Consider the following 14,636-nt stretch of genomic DNA (forward strand, 5'->3'; position numbering starts at 1 on the left):
AAGTTTCTGAGGTGTATATACATGTTAATTACAGTGTCAACAAAAATGTGTTTTACATTTCTTAGCTGCTTACTTTAGTAAGACTTTTTCAAAGCAAATCATCAATATTTGTTTTTTAAAAATCTATATAGTATAGAATCTTTGTAGAACTGTAAAATGGTTCACACTTTCATTATGAACAGGAGCTCTGAGCAAGTCTTTGACGAAATATAAACCAATTCTTCTGAATAGTTTCCAGATAATAAGTACTTTCTGGATGATATTTAGAAGTAGTTACACTGTTGCATGTCTCTAAGTACAAAACAACTTGTTCGTAGCCCGTATTTTGCTTCTCGTAATAGAGTTTTAGCAATATTTAATTTTAATGAAAGTAATAAACCAGCATTAGTTGGTAGGACACAAGTAATTTAATCAAGAATACAACAGTAACAAATACACAAATCTATCTACCTAAGATTTGGTTTCACCTTTTCGTCTACCTCATCTGGAATATCATCATTAACATGTCGGACAACCAAATTATACGGTTCCTCCTCCATTGTCTCTTCATCCGATTTCTGTTCCTCCTCCAAAGCCCATTTGGAACGTTTGTTTCCCGTGCAGGAGACAGGAGAATGTTCTGCATCTAAATCGTCAGGGATGCTGTCAAAATTAGCTTCCGCTAGACACTTATGGCACAGTCTGTAGCGTCTTGTTCCTTGCTGAACAACACATCCTGTTAGGTCGGTTACGTGACGCTTGCATTTTCTGCAGATCAGTTTGCCAGCTTGATGTATCTAAAGAGATTTAAAATTTGGAAATGTCAGTGTTCATCAAAAGCAGATTTTTTTTTTTTTTTTTAGAAAAAGAAAATTCACTGAATCATTCTAAAAAATGAAATTAAAAATCTAATTTGCCAATTTAAATGAGGAATAATTAAAGTTGATGTGCAGCTAGGAAGCTTTTCTGGTATTAGTTCTGGAAATGACTGGACAGCTGGTACCAGTGACACCTTGTGGGTTTTTTCCAGGCTGAATCTCCGACTGAAATGGCGTACCGTTTGGAAGTGGTTACGTAAATGCTCTAGTCGGGTGAACCTTTTCCCACACGCTTCGCACGGGTACGGTCGCTCCCCTGTGTGACACCGAAGATGTCGCTTCAGGTCTGCGCGTCGTTTCACTGTGTGCGTACAGAAGGGGCATTTGAATCGCATCCGAGGTAGGTCATCTGTTACAGAGAAATACAGGTAAAATGTCAAATATCAGGAGTCTTTTTTTATCTAGTCGTTTGATTATTTTTCAGCTTAAATAAGGAGCAGTTCATTTTTCCTCTGGTCTGTCACTACATAGGAAAAATCCCAAAATATAATCCCCCAAACCCAGTATTTCTTATTCAATGTGTTAAACGGGCATTTGACAGTGTATTCTTTCTTACTCAGGCTATTTTTTAGACATACAGATGATCATAAATACCTAGCTATAACATACAGTCATCATATCTGCCTTTTCCGTCAGCTAACAATTCATTTATAATTGACATTTATAATCTCTGTGTAATACACTAGGACGCCCAACGTCTTGATGCAGTTACAATAAAGTGTAGGTACATTACTTTCCAAAGGAATGCACGTAAGAATACACCTGTCAACTTTATTCCACCATCTGAGGCACATGCCGTCAGTCCGTCAAGAGCTTGGATGCTTTATGTGGTGTGGCCAAACACTCGCGAAGTTTGGGCTGGGTTTGGACCTTAAGGGACATGCAGCATCCCGCCAGTGACAGGACCTTCTCTCGTGAAGGACTTAGGCTGGATTTCGGTTGAATGCCTCTGTTACTGCCAGGTACTGGGGGCCTTACAAGAGAAATTCAGTCCTTCGGGTCCCCAAGTCAATTACAGCTCTTGAGGCTTCATTAAATTCCACTTGGGTCCAAATAATCTGGTATGCGTTGTTTTAAATTTACAGAATACCCGAGTCAAGCTCTCCGATCCTAATTCTCATGCCCTGTTCTGGCTTCAAAGTCTCTCATTCTGTTAGGCACTATAACCGAGTAGATCAAGAAAATAATCTGCAACTCTAGGCATCATTTTGATTTTCATGCAGCCACACAAATTCTCTCCAAAAGACCATCTGAATTCTTCCAAATAAAGACAAACTTTGCAAAACCATATGCATTTTTTACCTTCGTTCCAACTACTCATTACACCTAAAATTGTGGGCATCGAGGTGTACAGTTCCTCTGCTTTTAATTCCATGAACTCAGGAGTTCTTGAAAGTTCTTGTTCTAGCTGAGCAATAGACCACCTCTTCGGTATCACTCCTGATTCGTGATTATATCCGTAACCATCGCGATCAACGTCATTCTCGGCATCAAATTCAACCTCCTCTCCAACCCGAGAGATGTGGCTGGAATCTGACGCACTGCAACCTCCGCTGGCCCGCTCAGCTTTGTTCGATTTACACTGCACAAAATCACGGGTCTGTGACAGTCCGAGGTGCTTTCGGCGCTTTCTCGTTGAGCCCTGTTTTCTGCCTTTTTTCGATAGCTGTGTTTCTGCCCGCTGAAGAATCACCTGTGAGGACAGATAGCTGCTGTAACCACCCCAGGAATTTTCATTCACCGTATTAGTCTTTTCATCCGGGACCGAATAGGAACGCCTGGGGTTGCTCTTTGCTTTCCTTCTTGACCGATAAAGGGACGGATGGGCAGGTTCACCGTTTGCGCTTTTGGCCGAAAGGCTGAGGTAATGATCCTTTTCCTTTTCATTAATATCCAGCGAGGACTTAATGAAGGTCTTACAGACATTAAGAATATCTGTCATCTGCAGATAGCTAGCAGCTGACATTACTTCGATCACGTTTTGACCGGTTAAAGACAATATGCCCGAGTACACGAAGTCCAGGATAACCATAAATGTCTCTGGAGAGAAGACCTCAAAAGTAGCCGTCGTCGGCTGACTCGTCTCCTTCGAGCCCTGCGAAAGGAGCATTTTGAAATAGCCGCTGCTGGCAAACAGCACATTGCGATGTGCTTTAAAGACCTTTCCCTCAACCAGGATGTTGCAGTCACAGAACAAGTCTTGCTTCCGTTGCTCGTTTAGCTGCTCGAGGAGGTGAAACTGGTGGGAAGAAATCTCCATTCCAGTCAGGGAGTAACAGCAAGGCTTGCTCTAAAGTGAAAAAACAAGTATAAGCGTGACAATCTAGACCAATGTTGCTGAATCCTGTTTTAAACAGGTGAGCTCTATTCTTAAAAACATGAACATTGCGCGTGTTATCACATTCCCAGTATCTCTCCAAACTCCCTGCAGCCCCTACCCCGCGTAACAACATGAGAGAAGGAACTTCGCAGCTCTAGAAGAGATGAAAAGATGCCTCAGCAGGATTACTGCATATCCGAAAAGAATTAACATTACGTCGACTAGGATGACACAGGGCATCCAGCATTCAAATATGTGATTCCTAGGAATGAGAAGCTGCCATGGATTCTAGCTCTTTGCATAGAATTTCTTGCATAAATTTTTATGCAAACCAACAAGGCATGAGCTGTGGAAACTGCTGCACTGTTTTCTTGCTGCCTGGTCTGGGTGACCGGCGCTCCAAGAGAAAGCTCCATCAGTGGGGGCTGAAGTTTCTTTCTGGCAATGGCTGGTGAGAGCAGAGTGGAGTTTTTCTCTTTATTCTCTCTGATCCCTCTTTGCAGGGGGCTAAGACTGTCTGCCAGAACTTTAATTATGCTCAGGTTTAGTGTGGCTTAAACAAATTAAATGATGAAAACATATAGGTGTATCAGAAGAAATCCTGACTGCAGTGCCTTGAGAGTCTCAGCAGCTCGGTCTTGGTCAATGCAGGGTTAAGTGGTGTGACTTTGGGGAGCTGCTACCCTTTTGTTCTCTAGCTGTAGCTGGTCACTATGTTATTTTTACTGGAATACAGTTCTTCATTTTCAGACTATTAAAAAGATCTGATTAAAAAAAAAAAAACCTAACAAAAATGTACAAACACAGGGTTCACATTTTATGGGAATTTTGCTTTGGTTGCACTTGAAGCCATGCTTTCTTCCACTTGTACACATTCTGTTGTATACATTGTATATTCCAGTATGACTGGTGCACCCACAGAAAGCTAATTTTAAGTGCTTGATATTCTCAACAAAAGTGAATTCATAAATAGTGTGCATTACCAGTATTTGTGCAAATTGTTTTACACTTGACTGTGTTTCTGAGTGTATTTCCTAGCCGCTAAAGCCCTTAGGACCGTCTAGTCTAACCTTCTGCATAACAAGGCCAATGGTTTCTACACCAAGTTCAGTATCTTGCAGTTGAAGCAGACAGCGTGGTCCCGCAGCCCCGAGCCCTGGAAGCCCGAACGTGAGAGAAACAAAAGGTATTTGCTGACGTGGGCGTTGGACAGAGACGCCCGAGGGCTGGGGACACAATTAAAGGGGCAACGCACCGACTGCAGGCGCAGCCCAGCGGCTTCCTCTGCCTGATCGCCCTGCAGCCGGGGCTGCTCGCCTCTTCCCACACCCACATGCTGCCCGGGAGGCCCACTACCTTACCGCAGACAATGCGTTGCTATTGTTAAAGGCCAGTCTGGGTATCTTTGTATGTGGAAGGAAGGCGCCACCTGAATGGGAAATAGCTGTAGTTCTGTGGCGTAGGATATATTGCATTACTCAATATAGCAGCGTTTTTGTAACGGGAAAGTTTTGTATGCAAACAATGGAGATGATAATCCTAAACCAAAGTACTGCAAGTGGGAGTGCAATACTACAGATTGTCCTTTTTTTCCTTTCTGTGTGGAAAAAAAATCAGGATGGCTGTTAGAAGACAAGACACTTTCAATCTTGTGCCTGTTAGAAGGTGAGATGCTTTCAATCATGTTCCTCGAGATCACTGAATAATTTTGAGAAGGAACCTCTGCAGGTCATCTGGTACAGCCCCCTCCTCAAAGCAGGCTCAGTTGGAACACGCTAAAAGAACAGTTCCCGTTTTCACAGTAAAAAGTATCAGGTTGGAGTGTGGCAGAGAGCTTCGTTAGTGTTTAATTTAGTACAACAGCTAATCCAAGATAAAGAAGTCCTTTTCCTTCCACTCCTCCCAGTTTTTCCTTACAAATTTTTTTGTTCTGTGTTGCTACTGTGTTTGAAATTCTTGATGCTCCAAATAAGACGCCTCTCTGCATTTCAAGAGTTAAACGTGATGAAAGGCTATGCTAACTCCAATATGGGAGGTTTTTTAAGTTGTATAGAAAATATTTCTTAACTAAATGGTATTATAAGCTTTTCTTAGTAGCTTATCAAATTATACCTGTCACTCAACAGACATACAGACTGTTGGTACAGATTTATACCTAGCGGGAAAAGTAGACTGAAAGTCTGGAGGCAAGGACTGGATGATTATAAGATCTTTTCTTCAAAACTCAACCTTTTGGCCAGAATTAAGAGAAATTTTCTTCTATTTCATTGTCATACATGTTGCCTTCCAACTAATAACCTTCTAATTGACTTCTGACTTTCCTGAGATGTTCCAGAAAAATCAAGAAGCAAGTGTTGGAATGCCTGTACTGGAATACTGAACTACTCTTACAATTCTGCTGTACTTACTCATGTAGAAACAATAAAAGGAATACAGAATTAACTATTTGGACTCCTTTTGGATTATAATTTACATTTCTCTACCTTGCAAATGGTTAGAAGTCCCCAGTGCCAGCTTGACCAGATCACAGATGCTGGCCTCAGCAGTCCACTGAAGTAGTTCCTTATGAATTTGTAAACTCATTAAATAAACCCTAAACATATGCGCTTTATTCCAGTCTGACTGCTGCTATCTTTAGCCTCAAGGCTTCGATTAGAATATAATTTTTAAAAAGCCTTTTTTTAGGATAAATTCACCTAAACAAGTTTAGTTTAGCTGTAATCCTCACTTAACGCAAATCTCGACTCTGCTAGCCCTCAGCAGTTAAGGTTTTAGCCATTCAGCTATGCAGCGTTGTTGATAGCTGATAGATGCTAATGACTGTCGGGGGGGGGGTGTCCTGGGATCCAGGCACAGTCATTGACTGGGCTGTAGCCAGATGGTAGGTCAGGCATTTTTTCAGCTAAATCAAGGTCTGTTTAAATAATAAATGGGGCTGAAGATAGCGCTATTAGCCCCTGTGTAGGCTATCTGAAGTTCAAAGCCAAGTATTTCTGCAGACTAAGAGACCAAAATATAAGAAAGGTAGACATTGGCATGGCTGGGTAATGGGATAACCTCTGACAGTGACCAGATGCTTCAGGGAAGAAATGTAGTATATTCCATAATTTTATATCCAACAGAGATTTTTTTTTTCCCTAAGTTATCATTGAAAAATTGGGAAGGATCCCAAAATCCTGGAGGATGGAGTATTTCTTCTGAAGAGCCAGGAGTAGAGGAAGGATGATACATGCAGCAGTCAGTGTCAGTCCTCCTGTGAGCTTACAGATATTTTCAAAGTTCACATTAAATCAATATTTTTGTATTTTTTTTCATCTCAGTTCTTCAGAACTGGAATAGAATATATACTAAAAGGTTGGAAAGGGAGATTCATTCTGAGGTTGTTTTCTGGGGTCTGCTTTTTTTTTTTAATTGATTTGGGGAAAAAAAACAACAGTTGAACCTTTAAGATAAGGACAAGTGTCATTTTTTGGGATAGTAAATACAGAAGTTTAGATAATTTAATGGAAAACAAAAAAATGGGATATGATGTGAAGGAGAAAAACTAAACTGAGTATCACACAAGTCATAGGTTGATGTGGTAGGTAGAATTCTGTAAGAAATACCTGAAAAGGGGGGAAGAGAAGCGTTTTTTAATTCAGTGTTTCAGCCTTTGAAAGGATGGCACGACAGTTGTCAGAAAATAAGGATAGTTAAAGGTGAGACGCTAAACAGAGGATGGTGAATCTACATCTTCGCTCTTGACTGTGGTTTTATGAACACTACAATAACCACAAGCCAAGCAAAAAGAGGCAGGCTTTCAGTGACAAAGGACAGACCGAGGAGAGAAAAGGACAAAGACACTAGGATTGCACAGAAAGTAGAGGTATACAAGGGGAATGTCTCTTGAAGTGGACATCCTTCCAATGGTGAAGGGATGAAACAGGGAATGGAAAAGCAAATGACAAGAGAATGATGTATTGAAAACCAGTGAATAATCAAAACATGCATTAAGTAGTATTTAAGAGCATTCAAAGCAACATGAAGAAGATGAAAGAAGTACAAGGAGAAAAAAAAAATTTAAAAAAGCAAAAACCAATTTGAGAGGAATCATAGAACTGTTGGTCATAGGGGAGCTGTGAATGTCGCTAGTCCCACCTCCCACAGGAAGAAGGCCAGCACCAAGATCAGATCAGCCATGGCTTTGTCTGGCCAAGTCCTGAACATTTTTTTTTAAGGACAACCATCTCTGAGGCTGCTTTCTGAACAGCCCGTTCCAATGCTGCACTACAATTTAATCCTCTCAGACTGTGATTTGGATGTACAGAGGCAGGACAGAAACAATCTGAATGGATCAATATTAGCAGTATTCAGTACAGTTCTATACAGCTGTCTCTAGCATTTAAAGGTAAAATCAGGTCTCCTACTTGTGACTTGGCAAAATTCGAAAAGCAACACATTCAAATCAGTTATTGTCAGGTAAATTAAATTCTGTGGGAACAACCCTATATGGTCTTTGCTTTCATAGAATCATAGAACAGTTTGGGTTGGAAGGGACCTTAAAGATCATCTAGTTCCAACCCCCCTGCCGTGGGCAGGGACACCTTCCACTAGACCAGGTTGCTCAAAGCCCCGTCCAACCTGGCCTTGAACGCTTCCAGGGATGGGGCATCCACAACTTCTCTAGGCAACCTGTGCCAGTGTCTCACCACCCTCATAGTGAAGAATTTCTTCCTCATACCTAGTCTAAATCTCCCCTCTTTCAGTTGAAAGCCATTACCCCTTGTCCTATCAGTACAGGCCCTTGTAAAAAGTCGCTCTCCAGCTTTCTGGTAGCCTCCCTTCAGGTACTGGAACGCTGCTGTAAGGTCTCCCCAGAGCTTTCTCTTCTCCAGGCTGAATAACCCCAAGTCTCTCAGCCTGTCCTCATAGGAGAGGTGCTCCAGCCCTCTGATCGTCTTCGTGGCCCTCTTCTGGACTCGCTCCAACAGATCCACGTCCTTATGTTGGGGGCCCAGAGCTGAATGCAGTACTCCAGGTGGGGTCTCACCAGAGCAGAGGGGCAGAACCACCTCCCTGAAGCTGCTGGCCACCCTTCTTTTGATGCAGCCCAGGATACAGTTGGCTTTCTGGGCTGCAAGCGCACATTGCTGGGTCATGTTGAGCTTCTCACCAACCAACACCACCAAGTCCTTCTCCTTTGGGCTGCTCTCAATCCATTCTCTGTCCAGCCTGTATTTGTGCTTGGGATTGTCCATGTGCAGGGCCTTGCACCTGGCTTTGCTGAACTTCATGAGGTTCGCACTGACCCACCTCTCAAGCCTGTCAAGGTCCATCTAGGTGGCATCCCTTCCCTCCAGCGTGTTGACCTCACCATACAGCTTGGTGTCATCGGCAAACCTGCTGAGGGTGCACTCAATCCCACTGTCCATGTCGCCGACAAAGATGTTCAACAGCGCTGGTCCCACCACTGACGCTCAAGGAACGCCACTCATCACTGGTTCCACTTGGACATCGAGCCGTTGACCACAACTCTTTGAGTGTGACCATCCAGCCAATTCCTTATCCAAGTGGTCCATCCGTCAAATCCACGTCTCTCCAATTTAGAGACAAGGATGTCGTGTGGGACAGCGTCAAATGCTTTGCACAAGTCCAGGTAGATGACATCAGTTACTCTTCCCTTACGCACCAACGCTGTAACCCCGTCGTAGAAGGCCACCAGATTTGTCAGGCACGATTTGCCCTTAGTGAAGCCATGTTGGCCGTCACCAATCACCTCCCTATTTTCCATGTGTCTCAGCACAGTTTCCAGGAGGATCTGCTCCGTGATTTTACCGGGCACAGAGGTGAAAAGAACTTGAAAATAACGAAAAAGTTACTTCTGCTAATGAGTGGTATGTGACCCTAACAGGAGCATGAAGAAGACAGTCATCAAAGGCAATGCAAGGAGATGAAAAGAAAACAAATAGGATTACTTTCATTTAGAGAAAAACGAGCAAAGTATATGACTGGCTATGTAAAATGAAGGACGTAGAAAATATAAGGCACTTAACATTTATCTTGTCTTGCAATACAAAAATAAGGGAACAACAACTGAAATTAAGGCAACAAATGTAAAAATGGTAACCTTTTTAAAATACAAAACATAATTGACCTGTGGGAATCACAGTCTTGAGCTAAAACTCCAAGCTTAATAAGATACTTTAAAAATGACTACAGATATCTAGTTATGCTACTGAGAATAACAATAACACATAAAAACAGTAAAAACCCTCGTTTGCCAGGCAAAACAATTAATCTGCCTATATTTAAAAAGTAAATGTCTTCATATGGATAGATTGTTCCATTTGCCCATTATAGCCACTTCACATCTTTTTCTGAAGCATCTGGTCCTCAGTATTCTTAGATTTACAGTATCTCATTAGATTGAGTATTGATCCAAAAATCCCTTTGCTTCTAAAAACGCCCCCAAGTATACAGAAACACTTAATAGTCTCACCTTTAGAGTTGGCAGTTAAGATTTCAGGCCTAGAGTAACACTTTATTTTCCCCTCCCCTTAATCCATCCCCGAACACACACACACAGACTAATCCCAGCCCCTTTGTATTCTGGGACAGCAGGCACTGATACCTAGAATTTATTGCGCATACTGTTTAATGTAAAGGGAAACGGAAAAATCTATTAAATTTGATCGAAGTCATTCCATAGTCTTTTATATATTTCTTTGTTCTATATTTGATTTAGTTAAGGTTGCTCAGGAATATTTCTTAGCCATTTAATAATACGCATTTTAGGAGTAATAAGCTCCAAGAAATTAACCAGCTGTTTTCACATCGAGTCCATTTTGTGGACTGCTGACCAAAGTGTAACATAAAATCGAGGCAAGTGTAAGTCTTGTTTGGAAAAGATGTTTTCATATGGGTCATCAGAAAGTTTTGTAAGTTCCCCCCTTCTGTCCCCCTCCCCAAGTCTGAGCCAACGGACGATAATTTTTGTAGGAGCAATAAAATACCACTTCTCATCTCCTTAGAACATACAAGCAGGCTGCTTCGTGACAGCCCTGCACGTTTGAGGGGTAGGGTGCTTAATGCCTACACTGTGAACTTAGTAGGAAGCGCTCAAGCTCTCATTTAAGAGACCTGTAGGCTGGCCGTCTGCAGCCTGGAATGAAAATGCTGCGCTCTCTGGTAATGATGATACTAATAAGGTTATACAGTTTTTACACAAATAAAAATAAAATAGTGACTTCTTAGCTGTCCCTGGGAAAGAGATTACATAGTATATATATATATGGGATTGTTCTGTAATTAATCCCGGGTTTCAGCCAAACATGCTTACAAAGTTGTAAAAAAGAAAAAAAAAAAACAAAGTTTGCTAAGCCTATACCCATTGAGTTCCATGGTCACAGGATAAGGACTGTATCAATACTGGGGTCTGTCCAAGAAAATGCAGAGTGAAAGCACCCCAGGAGCATACTTCTGCTCCTCTCCTGTTTACAGCGCTGGTTAAGATAAACTCACTAAGCAACAAAACAAAGTGGCTTATTTTGCTAGAGAAGTAAACTTTCTTCACCATTAGTCATCTCATCTCTTGTAGGCTAATGGTAGGTAAAGTTACACAAATACGATGCCTAGAACTTCCAGTACATCTTGTTCTCATGGGCATATAGTAGAGACTGAAAAAGGTTAAAGTATGTTCTCTTGGTGACCGAATGACTTTGGGAATATAGAAATTGATAATGACTCCATCTTAAAACTCAGTTTAAATTGTGTATAGGTCAATACAAACAAGAGTAGTCAATGGTTTCAGATGGAAAATCTCATCGGTTCCATTTCTAATGACGTAGTATATATACTGTACAAATTGTTCTGCCACTGTTACTGGCAAATAAAACGGGGGACAAAGAGAGAAACCAACAGCTAAAGTAACCTTGGTAAGGATTGCTTCCTTCACGTTGGCATGGAGAAGCTGACACTGCCACTGGCAATGCTGAGGATGCAGGGCTACCAGTCACATCAGGCTGGCACTTTTGAGAGGTTTAAAAAAAAAAAAAAAAAAAGAAGTAATTTACTAGTGCTTATTAAAACATACCCCAGTCTGAGGTCCCAATTTTCAGAATGAATGAAACATCTACTGGCATCAATTAATGATCCATATTTGTAATCATTTTATCTCTGATGTGTTGACTAGGACTAGCATTCATGTGTTTATTTTCTTGTAAAGAAATAGGTCTTGAATGAATGATCTGCTAAAGATTCTTATTCTAATAATTTTTACAAGAAAGTGCTTTTCCAGATGAATGTGCTAAAACATTGTTACATGCTTTTTCTTAATTAGCTACCTTTTTTTTTCCTTATCATAATATGAAGACTTCATGAAATTTCATGGAAGATTATCTTCATTTCTGAATACTGAAGAGAGGTTTTCTTTATATTCTGGTGTGTGGGGTATTTATACTTTGTTTATCACCAGATGATACTGCATATAAACCCCACATCTCTACAAATTTAAAAAGTGGGCTGTTTACAGTGCTGTGTGACTTTTTTTTTTTTTTAAAGTATTTAGACTTCACTCCCCTGAAAGAAGTTTTGAGAAGTGACCCATTATCTACTATAAAAAGTTATCCATGTAGTACTTCAGTTTCCTTGTTCATCCATTATTTCATTTAAGGATGGATTCTTTCTAATGAAGCAAAAGTATGGGTATTCTGATAACAAAACTCAGAATGGACTCAATGGCACGTCCATAAATACATGCAAGTCTGGACCTGTTCAAAAGAAACCAGTATGTCTCTGTACGGTAACAACAGGCTGGTGGAGGGCTTATGGTCGAGACAGTACATTCTCCCTCTTACATGGAATTCCTAATTCTTGTCTTGCAACTACCTAATATTTGGTTTTACTTCCTTTTCGTCTGCTTCATCCTCACTGTCATCAACTTGCTGAATGACCAAGTCGGTTGACCCGTCCTCCACGATCTCCACATCAGATCTGTTGTCTTCCCCATAGTGCCACCTGGAATCCTTATCCCCATCTTGTGGAAATTCAAGGGGCGCCTCAGCCTCCAAGTCAATGCGAATGCTGTCTATGCCAGCTTCAGCCAAACACTCATTACAGAGTCTGTAACGTCTTGTCCCCTCTTGGACCACTTGTCCTGTTAGCTCAGTCACGTGGCGTTTACACTTTCTGCAGATAGGCTTACAAGCCTGATGAATCTGGGAAAATCGAAATGAATTAATTTGATATGGTATCCACAAATAAGTGTTTTTTAAAATGACAAAAAGTAGGGCTGGAGTAGCATCAAATGGTAGCGTTTACTCGTTTTGAGAGACAGTCATCAAACGTTAAAAATTACACCGTCACGGGCGCTGGAATTGCCCACTTAAGCTCTATTACAGGACTTGCACAGAGCAGTGCCTTTGCGAGCCATCAATTAACAAAGAAATTCATCCCCTTTCATACAAATTATGCTTCGAATCAACTTCAACAAAACCAGATTAAATTTCTATTACCTCTTCTTTTACGGGAGTCAATGTATCAACCAGGTAAACACAGTACGAGTGTAATTATGCTGAGACAGATTTACACATTAAACAAATCATGCAGTTACTAAAAATACATACTGTTCGAAAATGGCTACTTAGGTGATCTAGCCTGCTAAATCTTTTCCCACATGCCTCACAAGGGTAAGGGCGCTCTCCCGTATGACAGCGAAGGTGACGCTTTAGGTCTGCTTTTCTTTTCACCACATGAGTGCAGAATGGGCACTTGAACCTCATCCTGGGCAGATCATCTGTTAGAAAAGAACGCGATTAAAAAAAAATAAAGTCATAACATGTCTAGTCATTTAATGCTCTAGGCAAAGGCATTCCATAGGCAGAATAGAAAATCGCTTTTATTAAAAAAATACTATGAAGATTTTGTGTTTTCCTGTAAATTACACAGAGGCGCAACAAAGGAAAAGGAGCGGACCATTAGCTGTATTAAAATGAGCTTAAAAACATCCCAAAAGATCACGGCTTAAATTTGCAAGATGAAGCTGTAGAGACACTAAAGATGATGTATTTTGAAAGGCTAGTTTTAATAAACCAGGTACTTCAATCATTCACAATTATTAAAAAATAAGAGTTAAACTTCCCAAACTTACATTTCTGGACAATACAGATGTATTTTTGGCAATTGTACACTCGTTCAGTAAAGCACGTTTTCTCACGGACAGAACAGACGATTCACAGATGGCCGTGCCCCTACAGCATTAAAACCAACTCTTACCTTCAGCCCAGCTTCCCATGACTCCCAGAATCGAGGGCATGCTCGCGTACTGCTCGTCTGCTTTTGAAGACTTCGATTTACTAGAAGAACGGGGTGATTCATGCTCCTGCTGCGACACAGCCAAGCTCCTCGGAATCACGTCAGACCCTTGGCCGTACTGGTATCCCACGTGAGGAGATTCAACTTCTGTTTCAATGGGAACTTGCTCCTCGGACTGAGCAATACGGCCAGCGGGCTCGGCAGCCCTGTCCTCCAGTTTGCTCGATTTATAGTGAGGAATGTCAGAAGGTTGCTGCAGTCCCAGGTGCCGGGATTTCTTCATGGAATCCTGCCTTTGCTCGTGTTTGGACAGCTGTTGCTGGGCATTTCTTTGAGAAGTCGGATAGTAGCTGAAATTGCTCCAAGCGTTTCCACCCATCATACACGTCCCTTGATCTGGACTTAAGTGCGAATGCGGGGGGCTGCTTTCTGCCCTCCAGCCAGCGCTGTACAAGCAGGATCGGTCCACGCCATTTGAATTTACATCTTTGTCTGACAGACTGAAGTAGCGATCCTTCTCCTTCTCACTGATGTCCAGCGACGACTTAATGAACGTTTTACACACACTGATAACATCGGTCATCTGCAGATAGCTGGCAGCCGACATGACTTCGATGACATTCTGACCGGTGAGAGACAGTTTGCCCGAATACACAAAATCTAGAATGACTGTAAATGTGTCAGGAGAAAATGCCTGGAAAGTAGCCGTCGTCGGCTGACTCGTCTCCTTCGAGCCCTGCGAAAGGAGCATTTTGAAATAGCCGCTGCTGGCAAACAGCACATTGCGATGTGCTTTAAAGACCTTTCCCTCAACCAGGATGTTGCAGTCACAGAACAAGTCTTGCCTGCGCTGCTCATTCAGTTGCTGCAAGAGGTGAAACTGGTGAGAAGAAATCTCCATTCCAGAAAAGATGAAATGAAGCGTCGCTCTAAAAAATAAAGAGAATAATTAGGCTCTTGACTTCAGCGTCGTGCAACCCAGCCAAAGATGTCAGACCCAATTTTACAGATATCTTTACTTCAATCTATAAATATATTTAAATTACAGTACGCACAACCACGCATTCTTTTTTCCAAGAAGAGGAGAGTGATGAAAAAGCCAAATAAGCCAGTACACGTTATTTGGCAGAGAAGCGTGTGCTACACCTAGGCGCGTCTCCTTCCCAAGG

At 41.6% G+C, this 14,636-nt stretch overlaps 2 protein-coding genes across 3 annotated transcripts; both read right to left on the reverse strand.

Annotated features, from left to right (window-relative positions):
* Positions 1-106: 106 nt before the first annotated feature.
* On the reverse strand, positions 107-3,117 carry LOC103923742 (zinc finger and BTB domain-containing protein 8A-like). Its single transcript, XM_009332163.1, has 3 exons — positions 2,160-3,117; positions 1,037-1,206; positions 107-776 (listed from the first exon to the last, which is right to left on the reverse strand). The coding sequence occupies exons 1-3, from the start codon at positions 3,115-3,117 to the stop codon at positions 447-449; spliced, it is 1,458 nt and encodes a 485-aa protein (XP_009330438.1). The 3' UTR covers positions 107-446.
* Positions 3,118-11,517: 8,400 nt separating this feature from the next.
* Positions 11,518-14,368, reverse strand: LOC103923743 (zinc finger and BTB domain-containing protein 8A-like). 2 transcript variants are annotated; one of them, XM_009332165.1, is made up of 3 exons: positions 13,519-14,368; positions 12,780-12,949; positions 11,518-12,371 (listed from the first exon to the last, which is right to left on the reverse strand). In XM_009332165.1, exons 1-3 carry the CDS (start codon positions 14,366-14,368, stop codon positions 12,039-12,041), a joined length of 1,353 nt encoding a protein of 450 aa, XP_009330440.1. In that variant the 3' UTR covers positions 11,518-12,038. The 2 variants fall into 2 exon arrangements, with proteins under 2 accessions (XP_009330440.1, XP_009330439.1); XM_009332164.1 differs by having other exon boundaries at positions 13,429-14,368.
* Between the last annotated feature and the right edge of the window lie 268 nt (positions 14,369-14,636).

This window comes from Pygoscelis adeliae, unplaced genomic scaffold (assembly GCF_000699105.1).
Source record: "Pygoscelis adeliae isolate BGI_AS28 unplaced genomic scaffold, ASM69910v1 Scaffold359, whole genome shotgun sequence".
NCBI classification, from domain to species: Eukaryota; Metazoa; Chordata; class Aves; order Sphenisciformes; family Spheniscidae; genus Pygoscelis; species Pygoscelis adeliae.